The 16,172-nt window shown below is 37.3% G+C and overlaps 1 protein-coding gene across 11 annotated transcripts in view; it reads right to left on the reverse strand.

Moving 5' to 3' along the window:
* Positions 1 to 16,172, reverse strand: part of PUM1 (pumilio RNA binding family member 1) — a 123,148-nt gene that overhangs the window by 58,102 nt on the left and 48,874 nt on the right. For all 11 annotated transcript variants that reach the window (XM_070404577.1, XM_070404576.1, XM_070404568.1 and 8 more), the window contains 2 exons: positions 10,807 to 10,973; positions 8,215 to 8,485 (listed from right to left, as the gene is read on the reverse strand). In XM_070404577.1, coding sequence (XP_070260678.1) covers positions 8,215 to 8,485; positions 10,807 to 10,973 — 438 coding nt within the window. The remainder of the gene's footprint in view (positions 1 to 8,214; positions 8,486 to 10,806; positions 10,974 to 16,172) is intronic.

Here is a 16,172-nt window from a genome sequence, read left to right on the forward strand (position 1 = left end):
ACTTTCAACAAAAATGTTCTCATGCTCTACCCATTCATGTAGTATCACAATGCTTCATGGTTCTGCTTTCCCTCTTTCTTTACCTCAGTTTGGTGTATCCAGCTCCCACGTGCTATTTCACAGATTATATGTCCCTGAACCACACACATGCATACAAATGCCACAGTGGTTGTCAACAGGTCTGAGGGACCTGCCTAATCCAAGACACACGAAATTAAACAAAGGTACAATAAAATGACTTACCACATTGCCCCTAGTGCTGTTATCTTCCTACCATTCTTTACAGAACCCCACAAAAACTTTGAATTAATCCTTACCTACTCACATTCTGGGAAGGAAAATGAAAAGCATTCATCTTGTCCTCTGGCTGCCTCTTCCTGAGGAAATGATATTGGAATACTTTCCTCAACTAGTGGCTTATCATGAGTAAACTGGACAACTGCCACACTTTTGGGGGCTCTTGAGTTTCCAGGGAAGTACAGCTGCTACTAACAAAACCTGGATTATGAACTCAGACCTAGCACACTTCTTAGTTCCCAAGAAAAGGAAAGGAGTTCAAAGAATCTTAATACAAAGTTAGTCATTCACTCACTCTAAAAAATATTTGTGAAGCAAGTAATACCTACTAGGCACTGTGCAAAGAGCTAAGGATATAACAATACATAAAATGTTCATAGATTTTAGTATGAATAGTATTGGTACAAAGAAAGGGGAAGCCAGTAACCTGATTTTGGATTGCTCTGACAAACCTCCTTCATAGCAGTCATACTGAAGACTTCTGTATTTGCTGAAATCAGACTGAGAGCACTTACTGAAGAGACCTCCCTAGAAAGGACCTTCAACCTACCTGCTCTTTCTAAAGCACATTTCAACAGCTCTGCTGACCTCACGGGATGATATAAAACAGACACCATGGATCTTGAATTACGGATGTCCTTATAAAGAGAGCCGATTATTTCAGAGACTGGGAGATAATGGCATTCCACCAACTCAGCTTAATTTTCGTCACCACTGAAGTTTTAATAGAAAGACAATCCTATGATTTGACTACTTCTATGCCTCAAATATATATGAGTAGACTGATTTTAAATTAAAAGAAAACAAAAAGTGAGTATTTTGAACATACCAACTTCACCTCTTACCTCTTTTCTACATATTTATCTTTCTAAAAACTAGAATAGAACTTAGTCTTTGCTTTTACAATGTCAAAAATAACCATGTAGAGATTTCAAAGTCCACCCAAGAGGGGCAGCCAGGAGGCAAAAAACAAGTTAAATTGTGAGAAGCTGATTTTTTGAAGATTATAAAAATACCTCATAGTTCCACTACTGTCTCTTCAATGGCTCTCCGAAATTTTTCTAGCCTAAAACATTCTGATTTATTTAACATCCCAGAAATGCCATACCTCTTCTCTCCAGCCTGCTATAAACAAAACAATTCACTTCATTCAACAAACATTTTTAGCACATTATTAGCTAAATGCTGTGACAGAGTAAATAAAGAAAGTCCATTCAAAATATAAATCTTGATGTTTTCTTGACTTATTAATCAAAAATAGTACTCCAATGCCATTCCATAACTTCTCTTTGCTTCATGTTTTTAACATTACATGTAACTCATTACATGTATGTACACTGTATCTTGTAAATACAAATAGTGTGTATATACCATAAAAGTTATAATTCCGCATAACATGAGTTTATGGTTCTAACTACCATGTTATCACTCTTTGAGAATATATCCTATATCTGAGAGTTGATTAATATCACAATGATTATGGTGACTAGAGAAGGAATTATTTTTTGAGTGCATTTTGCAGTAAACAATTAGCAAAAGTAAATTACTTATCTACAGCAGGCAGATTTGATTATAGATTACAGTAATTCTGGTAATTCTTTTTATGTCAATGTTCCAATATTAACTGGAAATACAGGGTATTGAAAACAAAATTGGGTAGTTGGCAAGTGATGGATTCCAAATGATCCTGAAAAACTCACACAAATGCCATCTGCTGGGCAAAGCACTGAGCTCTGTAAATATTTTCATGATTTTCTCAAAGCAAGCTAATCACGACTGAGAAACACAATACTGTGAGATTTGGAGAAAATGCTTATTTTAAGGTTGGTATAATGATAAATGTACCACTACTGATTAAAATTTACTTGGGTAGAATGCATAAATTGTTTAAGAGACAGAATACAGAGAAAAATATATCAACTATTTCAAGATTTGGAAACTATGCAAGGAGATTGGTTTGACTCCTTTCTCTGCCATCATATAGCCTTACAAAAGAGACCCTTGTGGGGTTTTTGTTCCAGAAAAAAAAAAAAAAGAGCTGGGCAGTCAAAAACTGTGTGACTGACATACAGGTGGCATCTTATAAAATATAGCTACACTATTACTGTTGTTATCAATAATTGTTGGCATAAAAACGTTGTTTTCAGAATATAAAGAAGTAATATCTAAATATGGAGTTAGCAAATATAAAAAATTATCCCTCCCTCTTCCCAAAATAAAATATACTGCCAGCCCTGGCTTTTTACCAGCCTAAGGCTATATAGATAGTGGATAAGGAATAAGAACAGACTCTGGGGCCAGAAAGCCTGGATTCATATCTCAGCTCCATCACTGACTTTCTATGTGACTTTGGGCAAGACTATTTGCCCCTCTCTCCTCCCCCTCTTAATAGAGAAAATAAAGATATGTCTAACTCATAAAGTCATTGTAATAAAATTAATACATGTATAGCACTCAGAATAATCTTTTATGTGTGATATTCTTGTTGACGAAATGGGAAGAGCACCCCCACACAGACACAGGGCTTCTGTGAGTCACCTTTTATAGCTCCTCTCTCAACAGGGCAGCCCAGGAGGGGGAAAACAGAAGGTAAGACTGTTCAGAGTCAATGTTAAAACTCCACACGGAGATTCATGAGCACCTGCTCTCAGCAGTTCACAAAGACAATGAAGAACCAGATATTTTTTTGTTATTGTTGATGGGTATTTTTTTAAAATATCTCCATGCAGGAAAAAAACAAACAAACTACGAATGCAGTTGAATTTGAAGGTGAAACAACTCCCCATAATCAAAAGGCTTTGTGTCCTAGTAGTAGGTCCAAAAGAAACAGCCTGGAGCGAGAAACCAAACCTTAGATGTTTGCATAGTTTACAGAATATAACCTTTCAGTAATCACGTCTTTTAGCTTTAATTTTCTTATCTGTAAAAACATAATAGCTGCCCTACCTCAGGGGGCTGTTGTCAAGATTCGTAGAGAAAAGCCCTCTGAAACACTAAAGTATTACAACAATGGTGGAACTATAAAATTTTAATTAAAAAGTATTATCTTGGAGCCAGTCCTCAGTACATGACATGTGTAAAAGTTTGCTATTGTAAAGCTTCCAGGTCAAAGCCCATTTTTTACCAGGTTATTTGAACAACTGCTTAACACTTCACCAGGTTAAAAGATCAACTAATGATTTCTGGTTTAACAGGTACACACAAACCATGCTCCTGAATATTTTAAAAAAGCAACTTTTTTACATTTCTTTAAAAGATGAAGAATCTCGCCCTAACCAGTGTGGCTCAGTGGATAGAGCACCGGCCTGCGGACTGAAGTGTATCAGGTTCGATTCTGGTCGAGGGCATGTACCTTGGTTGCGGGCACATCCCCAGTAGGAGGTGTGCAGGAGGCAGCTGGTCAATGTTTCTAGCTTTCTATCCCTTCCCTTCCTCTCTGTAAAAAGCCAATAAAATATTAAAAAAAAAAAAGAGGAAGACTCTCATTCCATAATAAATGATTCCTAAATAAGGTACAAACAAAATAAAACATATCCTTCTTCCAAGTAACTTCATATCTTTCTAAGAAAATCACATCATAAAATTTCAATGTCAAATAATAATAAAGATAAGCTTCAATCGGCCAAATTGCTATCTAATATAAGTATTTAACAGTGATTATACACAACATTAATAGAATAATCTTCTCATTTGTAAACTGAAAGGCAAGTCAAGAATAGTAAATTCCTATGTTAAAACAATGCACAAACTTGTCCTCATAAAAATGACATTTAATCACTACCATACTGTTAAAAAGCAATGCATGCCATTTCCTCACCTATCTGACTAGGGCTGTGAAGGAATAAATACAGTATTTCAATTATGACTTTCAGAGTTATTTTCTCTTTGTTAAAATTCATGCTTAACAGGGTGAGAGTTTTAGTACATCAGAATACAATTTTGTAAAACATGCTACATTAGGCTATTTTCAGAGTAACTGAATTCTAAATAAAGAATATCAACAATTAATCTGATTAATCTATAATGACATAACTCTGGCTTTGTTTCTGCTATCTAGGAATGTAATTTAATGAGACCTGTATTAATTTTCTAAAATATACTTATGGAAATATGATAGTTGTATAGCTCTTTATTAAAGTAAAAAATATTGCTCAAGCATCATAACACAAAATGGTATCTAACACTATATATGAACTGTTTACTGTGCTTTCCAGGATTGAGGAGAAGACAATAGGGGAAAGTGGGGGAGAATAGTCCAGAAATATCAATAAGCATTTCAAACTACCCTGAATTAGGGCTTTTTAACCCCAGATCTTTGTATTTGGGATAGGTAAAATTATCTTTATTTTCACAAAATTTAGCATGTCTTTCAATCATGATTATAAGCAACCAACCACATTAACATCTGTAACTTAATCACCAATAGAAATCACATATATTTTCAGGTTACTTTGCAATTGCTGCACATCTCAAAATCTTGTTTATGCTCATTAAGATAGCTAGTACACGTAACTCTTTTTCGTGCTTCAAATGATAGATATTTTTATATAATTGGATTCCTTTGTAATCCTACTTACACTCTATTTAAAACATTATTCTGAGAATTCAGTCCACAGATCTCACATAACTTTCTAAGGGATTCATTGCCGCAAAAAAGGAATCCCTGATCTAAATAAATTTAGAAAGGTTAAGTTTATGATTAGCAATGACTAGACAAGTATCAAGTTTGCAATGAACTAAATGAAAGTTATCTTTACTATATTTCGAGGCTGCTTTATATTACATATCTCAATATAAACTGATATGAAACCAACTCACTATACCAAATCAAACCTGATTTGAAGGAAATAAGACAAAAGAAGAAATTATTTTGTCAATCTGCAAGCCAGATCCCCTCATAAAATCACAAATAAAATTACCCTACCAATTGTAGCAAACAACTAAAAACTAAAAACAGATAGCCTTAGCCTTAAATACCCATTTAAGAAAGTGAAGATAAAAGAATAGAATGTACAAAAAAATATGTGCCACACTAGATATCTAGTTCAATGCTCACAATCACTAATATTGTCTGGGACCCAGGCTTGGCTCTCAAGGCTTCTGTGACCCGGACTGAGAAACCAGGTACTTATCTCCTTTTTCCCTGATACATGTACCTTCAACTGTTGTCAGCCCATAACCACACCATAGTCATTTCCAGCTCCACACCTCTGCTCTCTTAACTGCAGCAGTATCACTCCATCTGTCTTTCAAGCTGTGTCTATGCAACCTTGGTCTTCATCAAGCCCTCCCCAGGTCTGACGGCATTCTACTCAGAAATGCAATGGGGTAAACAACAATGATCACATCATATGATGGTGGAATCTCTGTGTAACAATGCCCTATGTTGCAGCAACCAAGATGTATATCAAAAGCCAGAACCCAACAACAGTTTAACTTTCAAAATAACCATGTTCACCTGAATTGGGATTCATGGTGAAGGCATGCTGGGTTTTATAAATTTGAGTAGGTGTTGTTTGATATAATCATGCTAAACTACATGTGGGTGTGCAAAAGTACATTCCTGTTACTTAAGTTCCAATAATTATCCAGCCTCCCAAAAAATTGGTGAAAATTTTAAAGCCAGAGATCAATAAATTAAAAGAGAATCCCAACTCTGATTATGAAGTAAAGAACAACTAAATAAGAGAGAATCAGATTTCATTCGTAAGAGGTTGGACACAAATATTTCTTAAATAATAAGCTAAAGATTAGACTGGGAATGGAAGCTAAGAACCAAAAATGGCCTCAGCACTAAGGGTGGCTAGGGAATTTCAGACCAAAAAGACAGAGTAAATAATTCAGATAAAACTTCTTGGTATTAACTAGGTTAAAGGATCTGATTAGGAATAGCCTACACTCATGAACCTCAATTTAGATAAAGAAATTGCCAAATTAATTTTCTAAGCTGGACAAGTTGAAGTCTATACAATAATATCATGTCCCTATATTTGGCGTGACATAAAATATTTTTGAAGTCTAGTATATCTTCAGCACTGGAAGTAATTTCTGGCTTCTTGCAAAACTCCTGTTTTGAGGATTTATTCTTTTTTTATTGATTTCAGAGAGGAAGAGAGGAAAGAGTGATAGAAACGTCAATGATGAGAGAGAATCATTGATCGGCTGCCTCCCACACGCCCCCACACTGGGGACTGAGCCGGCAATCCGGGCATGTGAATCGAACAGTGACCTCTTGGTTCGTAGGTCAACACTCAACTACTAAGCCATGCCGGCTGGCCTTGAGGATTTATTCTGAAAAAGGGCAAAACCATGAAAGAAGACTATTTCTTATAAAGACGATAAAAACCACTACAAATCAATTCTTATGGAAAAGTGGGCAAATCTATTGGAAACTACAGGGAAAATAATGTACACATTCAGCTTATTCTCTCTAAAAAAACATTTGGAATTATTACTAACATCCATCTGATAGGCGCACAGAGCATATGTACATCAGAAAATCCCTTGTGCCCCAGCCGGTTTGGCTCAATGGATAGAGCATCAGCCTGCGGACTGAAAGGTCCTGGGTTCAATTCCGGTCAAGGGCACATGCCCGGGTTGCGGGTTGCGGGCTTGATCCCCAGTGTGGGGCATGCAGGAGGCAGCTGATCAATGACTCTCTCTCATCACTGATGTTCCTATCTCTCTCTCCCTCTCCCTTCCTCTCCAAAATCAATAAAAAAAATCTTTTAAAAAAGAAAAAAGAAAATCCCTTGCCCTGGCTGACAGTGGACAGAGCATTGGTACATGCACGAAAGGGCCACAGGTTTGCAGGTTTGATCCCGAGCCCCAATCCTCAGCCCAGGTCGGTTGGTCGGGTGGCTTCAGGAGCCCAGAGGCAACCAATCTATGTGTCTCTCTCACATCAATGTTTCTCTCTCTCTCCCTCCCTCCCTCTCTCTGATCTGTCCCCACTCCCCACTCCCCACTCCCCCTTCTTTCTACTATCTCTGAAAAACAATGGAAAAAATGTATCCTTGGGCGAGGATTAACAAAAAAAAGAAAATCCCTTAAAGGGATTTCATTTTGTAAACTTCATATGGTTATTAACCTTATTATCCAGTTGTCTATCATTCAAAACTCACTTAAAATCAGCTATTTATAACAACTAAGGTAACAGTATGGTCTCCCAAGAATTTCTAAGCGTCAAAATGAGATGTTAATCTTTCACACCTAGAAATTTATATTTATGTTCCAGTCCAAAATTAAGACGTATCAAAAATTCATGGCCCATCAAATGGCTTCCAGCCAAAAGAGAGAACTTACGGTACTTAACAAGATAGGAAAGCTAGCAGGCCCCCTTTTAATAATTCAGTCAACTAATTTTACTTTAAAAAACTGTTAAGGGAAGGATCAAAAAACCCTAGAGGTTAGTCATATTATGCCTTCAAAATCAGAAGGCACACATGCAATATTTTCCAGGGGTTTCTCAATAAAAGAGCCAAGTAATTTCACTGTAAGGTACTAATTTTCAAAGTGCAGTGACTCAATTAAATGACATAACTAATAACAGAGTTTGGACTATTTCAAAAACAAAGCATTACAATCACATTACTCTTCAGAGAGATGAACACAGCATCCAAGAGGACTGTTACAAAAGATAACACCACCTCACCCACTCTCCAAGCCCTGGGGCAAGAGAGGAGCCTAAGTACTTGTAGAAGAAAGTGGTTTCTTGCCAATAACCTCAGCATGGGAATCAGCTTCTTGAGGGGAAGAGACAGAGGCTTTGTAAACCCACATCACCGTTGGGCTAATAAAGTCTGGCTATCAATAGCCTAAAATAAAGCCACCCTCCTCCCATCCCCCCATTCTTATTCCTTGTTAACGTGCTGGCTAGAGGGAGAGTAAAGAGAGTGACAGAGACACACACAATACCTGTTGTTGAGAATTGTAGTCAAAAAGTCCCACAGTTGCTGCTGCTGAGTCCACAGGTACCTGCGTGCCTGAATAATCAAACTGAAGAGGCTCCATGCCCACATGTTCCATGGGGTCCAAGGGGACACTCTGGGACTCCATGTTGGAGAAATCCTCCACAGGCTTGGCACCATTGGTGCTGGTCAGCTGGGCTAAGCCCTCAGAACCATTCTGGTTTGGACCCAGAAGATCCACTTCATTAGCAGAGTTCTGGCAATTACCAGGGGTACGGCTAAACAGAGAAAGTAAAGGGCATTAAACCTTATTTTGAGCAGGGAGGGACACTACAGCAACCCAAGTTTAAGGACAACGTCCATGATATAACTTATTATCAATAGTACTTAAAACTATTCCTACAAAACAACCAAGACTATTTATGATGTTTCCATGTTATACCATAAAATGACTTTTTTATTGCTTGCCTTCCCACCACAGCCCACCCCTTAAATTTGCATTTACTGCTATTAATTTACAATCCCTTCACCCAAGAGACTCAGATTTGAGAACACTGGATAAACTGGAAAAATCACTAACTGTGGCATCCATGAAAACAGAGATCCCAAAATGCAGATAGTAAAATATGCCCCCCAAAATCAACATCTTAAACATAGAAATAATGGAAGAGTAGTTTCTAAGGGGGAAGTTCCACATGTGAGAATGATTCTACTTAAAAAAATAACTTTGATATAAGTGGAAATTCTTTTTCTGTATTATGTGAATATATTGGCCAATGCTAAAACTGTCTCCTCCCCTTCTAAGAAACCAGAAGAATCAGACCATTACAAAATAGTACAAAATAAATTATTTATTTAGGATATGCACCTGCTAAGGAGATAAGTCTAAGAATTAAAAATAATATGAAGATATAATTTATCATCCAAACCAGGACACTCCTAAAAGCAAAAAAAAAGTGCACTTTTAATAAATATCCTGGAAAACAGGTATAAAGTACTGTCCTGGGAAACCCAGAGCACATGATCACCCTATCCAAAAGAATTGTAGGACAATATGATTCCAAATCAGACTAATCCTAATAATAAAACCCTAATACGCAAATCGACCAAACGGCAGAACGACTGGTCACTCTGATGCGCACTGACCACCAGGGGGCAGACGCTCAATGCAGGAGCTGCCCCCTGGTGGTCAGTGTGCTCCCAAAGGGGGGAGCGCCGCTTCTGCTCAGCCAGAAGCCGGGCTCACGGCAGTGCTAAGGATCCCGGCAGGCAGGTGGTAAGGAGCGAGGGGTCCTAGACTGCAAGAGCCCTGGACTGCGAGAGGGCGCAGGCCAGGCTGAGGGACACCTGCAGTGCATGATTTTTGTGCACCGGGCCTCTAGTATAGAATAATATTATAATCTAGAGGAGTATAACCTGTGACTATATTCTATACCTTTCATGTCTAAAAGAAATCCTAAAACTGGTACAAATTAAAGCTATTGTTGTGTTCCTTGACACATTCAAGCCCTGCAACCACCACCTTCCCCGAAGTCAAATACCAGAAAATGCTGCTGCAGGCTGCCTGAGATTCAAGATGGAAAGGCTACCCAAACTCATCTGAAAGACCTTAGGTAACTCTATAACTCTGTGCTCAAATTTCTTCAAAAGACTGTTAATTCTTTACATTAACAAGACACAAAAGCTAGATTAGACATATTAAACAATTGAACATTTTTCTACAAACAATGACCCAAAATATATTTTAATTTTGACTTTGATAGATATTAGAGTAAGATATAGAAGTGTGGCCAAACATATACATATTAACTTTAAATTAACTTAAAACTAGTCAAAATTCAATTCTCTATCTGTACATTACTGACCGAGGAGTTTTAGATTTTTAAAATTATATACCATCACTAAAGGTTATCTACATAAATGAAGAAAAGAAGAACTTGCCAAATGTGGAACACAAATATACAATATCATTTTAATACTTCATAAATTGAATTATAGGTTAAAACCTGCAAATCAATCATGACCAGAGATGGAATGAGAGGCCATCTATGGAAGGGGTAAGTTTAAGAAAAGCCATTTAATTGCATCTCTGGTTCTTCAAAATGAGGAAAATGATACTTAACGCAACTACCTCAAAGGGAGCTTATCACTTTCAAATAAGTTCTCAAATGTTTTGCCATCTACTCTAGCATGCCAGGCAGATATGTCAAACTCCCATTAGTAACCACGGTTTCTCCCAAGATAGTGATTTGGGAGAAACTTGGGCAAAGTCCCAAGGCACCCATTCCAGGTGATTTTGATATTTGAGAATCATGAAATGTTCTTCATGGAATTAATCTGCAAATTATAGTCCTATACAAATGCAAAATCTGTTGTTTTGGCAAAGCACCAGGCATTGACAACTCTTAGAAAATTCCACCTTACCAATCAATTTATAATCTTTGTAGTATGGCCTACACTAGACCCAATTCTTAAAAAGGACACATAAGGAAGAAAAAAGAAAACTAAAGTAAAAACAAAAACAAAAAAAAAACAAAACTTAATCAAAACAAAAACCCATAGCCCCCATTCAAAAATCAGAAGTGTAAAACATACAAACCTAAAATCTTTGACGTCTGCATCAATCCCATTCTGCACTGGTAAACCATTGGTCTTGTCCATCACATCACCCTCCTCCTTCAAATCTCCTAGCTTATCTCCATCAAACGTACCCTTGTTCTTCTTTTCATTTTTGTCGTTTTCATCACTGTCTGCATCCCTTGGGCCCTGTTTAAAAAATAGCTTCAGCTTCACTAATCATCAACTAATGATAGTGGGCAACCACTACGGACACCAGACTACACTAGATGCTAATTAGAACAGGATAGTGTCTATGACCTTTTAAGACATTACAACCTAATTAACAGACAACACAGAGGCAGGAACACTGCAGAAAGTCTTGCCAAATGGGGGAGACAGACATACATTTATGTTACAGTTCAGGACAGTCTTACCATGCCCAGTGTCCCACCATCCCATTTTTTTTTTCTTTCTACCCAAAGCCCAGCCAAAACTGTGTATCGCTTGGTCCCACTTTTCTACTCTCAAATCTAACTCTATGTAATAGCATGACTAAGAAGATCCAGGTATGGCAGCTAATAGTATAGTTGAAAAAGTGTTAAGTCTATAAAAAAAAAAAAAATCTATCCCCCATTGCCTATGTAAATTCCCCCCTTACTTCCGAATATTGAGCTAAGTGTGGTCTGACAGCATTCCAATTCAATTACTCTTATCTTGGGATATAAGCCCTTTGAATTTGCACTATCACCACCACCCCAGTTCAACCCTATGTCTCACAGTTCATTTCATCAATAATTCAACAATCACCTCAAGTATAACATTTTTAATCCTTCAAAACATGTTAAATCCAGCTGTGAAATTCTTTCACCATGAAGTGTTGTCTTCTTCTATCGACCTGCCCCATACCAGATTATTTTGAGACTACCTTGTTTATGTTGAATCACTGATGCAAAATAAGTTATCTTTAAAGTGTTTCAAACTGTGACTAATGAAAGACTGGACCCAAAAGAACTGTGATGCCAAGTACACTGATGTCCATCCTGTGTCCTAAGGAAATTAAATCTGTCTCCTCTTACCAACACCCTAACTTAAGACCTGGACATACAAAGCAAAGTGCCTTGATTTCCGAAAGGAAAAGAAGATTTGGTATAGTGACTTGATGTGGTACAGGCAGCTTGGCACAATCTTACCAAAGAGTAATAATAAGTAACTACTGTTTTGGTAAAAATAGAGAGAAGCAATCTCACTTGTCCCCACCATTGACTTCTAGTTTAAGGAAGAACAAACACACCTAGACCAATTAAAGCTCCTGGTAAAGGCAAAATCTAATCAGAAAAAGATGAGAGCTGCTGCACAGCATTACTAGTCACCACAACCAAATTTCACTGGGGAGAACTCAATAATGGGGGCCGGTACAGCAGGTACAAAGTTGTGAATGGGTAGGCCTACAAATGCAAAATAAACAAATGCTCTCAGAGTAGTTCTGAAAGATCTCTAGCCCAGAAAGGGGGGCTCATACCTTGACATGCTTAGACCTTTCAACTGCCAGTTCAGAGCCCATTGTGCTTTCAAAATCATGCTCTGTTCAAATGCAACACAGAAAAAGAAAGATGGCATGGCTAATATGAACAAAGGAAAGAAGGATATGCCACTTGTTTCATGTGGCATCAAGATGATAAATTGCAGTTTTAGCAACCATTGAGATATAACTTTCACAGCAAAATCTTCAAAGTATAAGACTGTCAGCGGTTCAAAAGGAGTGAGTGACAGCCAGTTAAGCACCACAATGAGATCCCTAAGCAGAGATGAAAATATGACAGGATTCTAGAGACAGAAAGATGTTTCAAGATGTCCAGAGACAACAGCTCCCTCCTACTACAAAGGTAAAACTGACAGAAGCCATGTATTCATTTGCATATCCCCAATACTAAATACAGTGCCTGGCAGAAGTTTAGAAACTATGACAAAGAAAACTGAATGACCACAACATTTCTACAGAACTGAACTGCTAAGAGAAAGATCCTTCCATTGTCAGATAAGAATCCCATAGGTGGAGATATGGTTTAGATAACAAACAGCTCTACATAAATTAGACACCACTGATGTCAATAATAAAAGAGCGTTAGAAGGATTACCCAACTAACACACCTAAGTCATCTTCCACAAATCTACAAGTCACTGGCTTGGAAGGAGCAGTTCATTCAGCTCCAATTCCTCATAAATTCTAAAGGTCTGTGTGTGAAAATGGGAAGATAATGGGATAAAGAAGTAGTTGGAAGTTTCACTAACAAGTAAGAAATCCGGTGAAAGCGACACTCACCAAATCAATGAATGCTGTGTGTTAACTTCCCTCAGTGACCCTCTACAAGGGCTTGCTGAGAAGCTGCTCAGCTGATCTGGAAGCCAACTGCTCTGGCCTGAAAATGTGGCCTCTGATAACTTACATTCCCAATTACTGCCAAAAGATAGATTTTTCAAACATAGAGCTGGGGTAGGCTGTTTTTCACCAATATTATACAGTCCATTCAACTAAAATATAGTTGTCTGATTTTCTACTCTGAGTAGAAATGCCTCAGAAGAATAGTAGGTTCCTTCTATTTGAAGGTGGGGGCTCCAAGGAAGTCTTCCATTTCTTGATGTGGATGCAAGGGTGTATATTCATTTTGTGGAAATTCATAACGATAAACATTTATGATTTATACACTTTTCGATACACAGGTCATATTTCTCTTTTAAAATATATTTTTACTGATTTCAGAGAGGAAGGGAGAGGGAGAGAGAGATAGAAACATCAATGAGGAGAGAGAATCATTGATTGGCTGCCTTCTGAACGCCCCCTACTAGGGATAGAGCCTGCAACTCAGGCATGTGCCCTTGACCAGAATCAAACCCAGGACCCTTCAGTCTGTAGGCCAGCGCTCTATCCACTGAGCCAAACCAGCTAGGGCCATAGGTCATATTTCAATTCTAAGTTTTCATAGGAGAAAGAAATTCAGCAAATCAACAACTTTAAATAAAAATAGTTGACATGAAGTCTGATTTCTAAATAAGAGAATACAGTGTTCAGGATCATAAAAATGGTCTCAGAAATGTGATGGCTGTAAAAAGAGTAAAAGAGTATAAATAGACTGGTACATTTTATGGGATTTAAATTTTTTATTTTAATATTTAAGGTGCCTGTAACTACATGGTATTTAAGAAAGTATAAAACCAGATAGCACAGAATCGACATTCTACCTCAACTGCTAACACTGGTCACAAGGCTTTGGACTGGTTATTAAATTTGAACCTTAAAACAGGGATAATTTTGTTTAAAACAGAGTAGTTACAAACATTAGTGAAATAATACAAGTATAAAAGTTTTATGAAGTATAATCATGTTATACAAAGGTAATATATATATTAGTAAAAGCTATGCACTAGGATATATTTATGTACCATCATCTATGATACCAAGATTAAAATCTTAAATGCCCCAATTAAGTGGTTTAAATAAGTATACAGTCAATCTGACCCTACCAGGACACTGTCATTTTCCACAATGCAATGGCTCTATGATTAGTGTTGGGTATCACATTCTTTTTAAAATTTACAAGTGTCTGGGCTCGCTCCCAGAGTTTCTGGCTTAATTGGTCTGCACCGGCTCCCACAGTGTTATAAACAGCTCTCCAATAACTCCAATAAGCAGTCACAATTAAGAATCACTGTAATTAAGTCCAACATAAATATCATACATACAGAGTTTATGCTTTGCTTTTTTGTCACATATTACCTAGTACATAACAGTACTGGAAAGTCTATTCAGTAAATGAAAGAAAAAACGAAAAGGATTAATAGCATCTTTTTATTGTGGGTTTCAATGTTAATCCAAACCTGTAGTATTTAGATACAGGCTTCAGTGAGTGTTCAAAATGCAAGTGGCCAAACCCAATCAAAACCTCAATAGTGGGGCCAAGAAGGGGTCTCTGAGACCCAGATCTTAAGAGGCAAGGGGAGGAATACGTTCCATTGCAAGATATTATAGAACTAAGATAAGAACAGACTGAGAAAAGAACTATATATTGTAGAAATCATAGTACATCCATTTATGGCTCAGCTTCTTCAAAAGCCTCATATAACAGGAGGAATATTTCAGAGAATATCTATTAATTCTGAGTGAAGTCAGAGAAATGAGAATTGAATTTCTTCTCTTACTGCAGTGATCTTACCACAAAGCTCCATATGGCAGAAGTTACATTCAATAAAATTAATAATCTTCCTCCCCTCTTTTTAAAAAAGAATATTTAACATATTTGCTCGACACACTCAGTCCAGAAACAATAACTTTAACTAAAACGGTGGTTTCTCCTGTATATATTTGCCTGGTTTTTGGTGTATTTTTTTTTTCAATCTTCACTCAAGGAGTGAGGATATTTTTTCCCACTGATTTTTAGAGAGACAGTGGAAAGGAGGAGGGCGAGAGAGAGAGAGAGAGAGAGAGAGAGAGAGAGAAACATTGATGTGAGAGATACACATCGATTGGTTGCCTCTTCCACTAGCCTGAATCAGAGGTGTGGATCGAACTTCCAACCAGATACACGCCCTTGACCAGGAATCAAACTCACAGACAGACAGACACACACACACACACACCCTCACTCCCCCTTCATGGGCCAACTCTCTAAACACTGAGCAACACCAGTCAGGATCATTTGTCTGTTTTTTACAAAGTGCAAAAAAAACCACCTGAAATGTTAATTTCCTTTAAAGTTCAACAGTTTATAGCTCCATCATTAATGTAAAAAAATTAAATATTCAAAAATTAGTAAAAGCTTGAAATTACTAGCCATGTGAACTACTCTTTTAAACTGGCATATTACCTATTGTGAGGAACTTGACTGACCAGTATGGCATAACAGAAAACAGTATTGTTAAGAACTGAAATTAGAATAAAGTTTGAATCCAGGCACCATCACTTCCCTTCAAAGCTTCATTTTTCTCATCTATGCATTCAGGGCCAAAGGTTACCTCAAAGAGTTGTTTCAAGGATTAAAAATAAGGCAATTCATGAAAGTGCAATTCTGAAAAAAAACAAAAACAAAAACAACAAAACAAAACAAAAATCTTAGCAGTACTTTATCCCATTTTCATTTTTTGCCACTGCCTTTTTCAAACAAATCCACCCTCATCTCTACTTCCCCAAAGCTTCAAAATTGCTAGACAGCTCATGTCCCCTTGTTCTCCCCCCCTACCCAAAGAAACTGTTACAGAATCAAGCCACCACCAACTACATTTCATCAAATCGGAGACACCATCAATTTGTAAGACATACCATCATCTTATGTGCTGCTAAAAAGGAAACACTGACAATTAAACTATGACACACTAACATTTGAAAGATGCATCCCAACTTCAAAATGAACAAAG

This window comes from Myotis yumanensis, unplaced genomic scaffold, assembly GCF_028538775.1.
Source record: "Myotis yumanensis isolate MYYU_CA2020_CCGP unplaced genomic scaffold, mMyoYum1.0.hap1 SCAF_2, whole genome shotgun sequence".
In the NCBI taxonomy this organism is placed as follows: Eukaryota; Metazoa; Chordata; class Mammalia; order Chiroptera; family Vespertilionidae; genus Myotis; species Myotis yumanensis.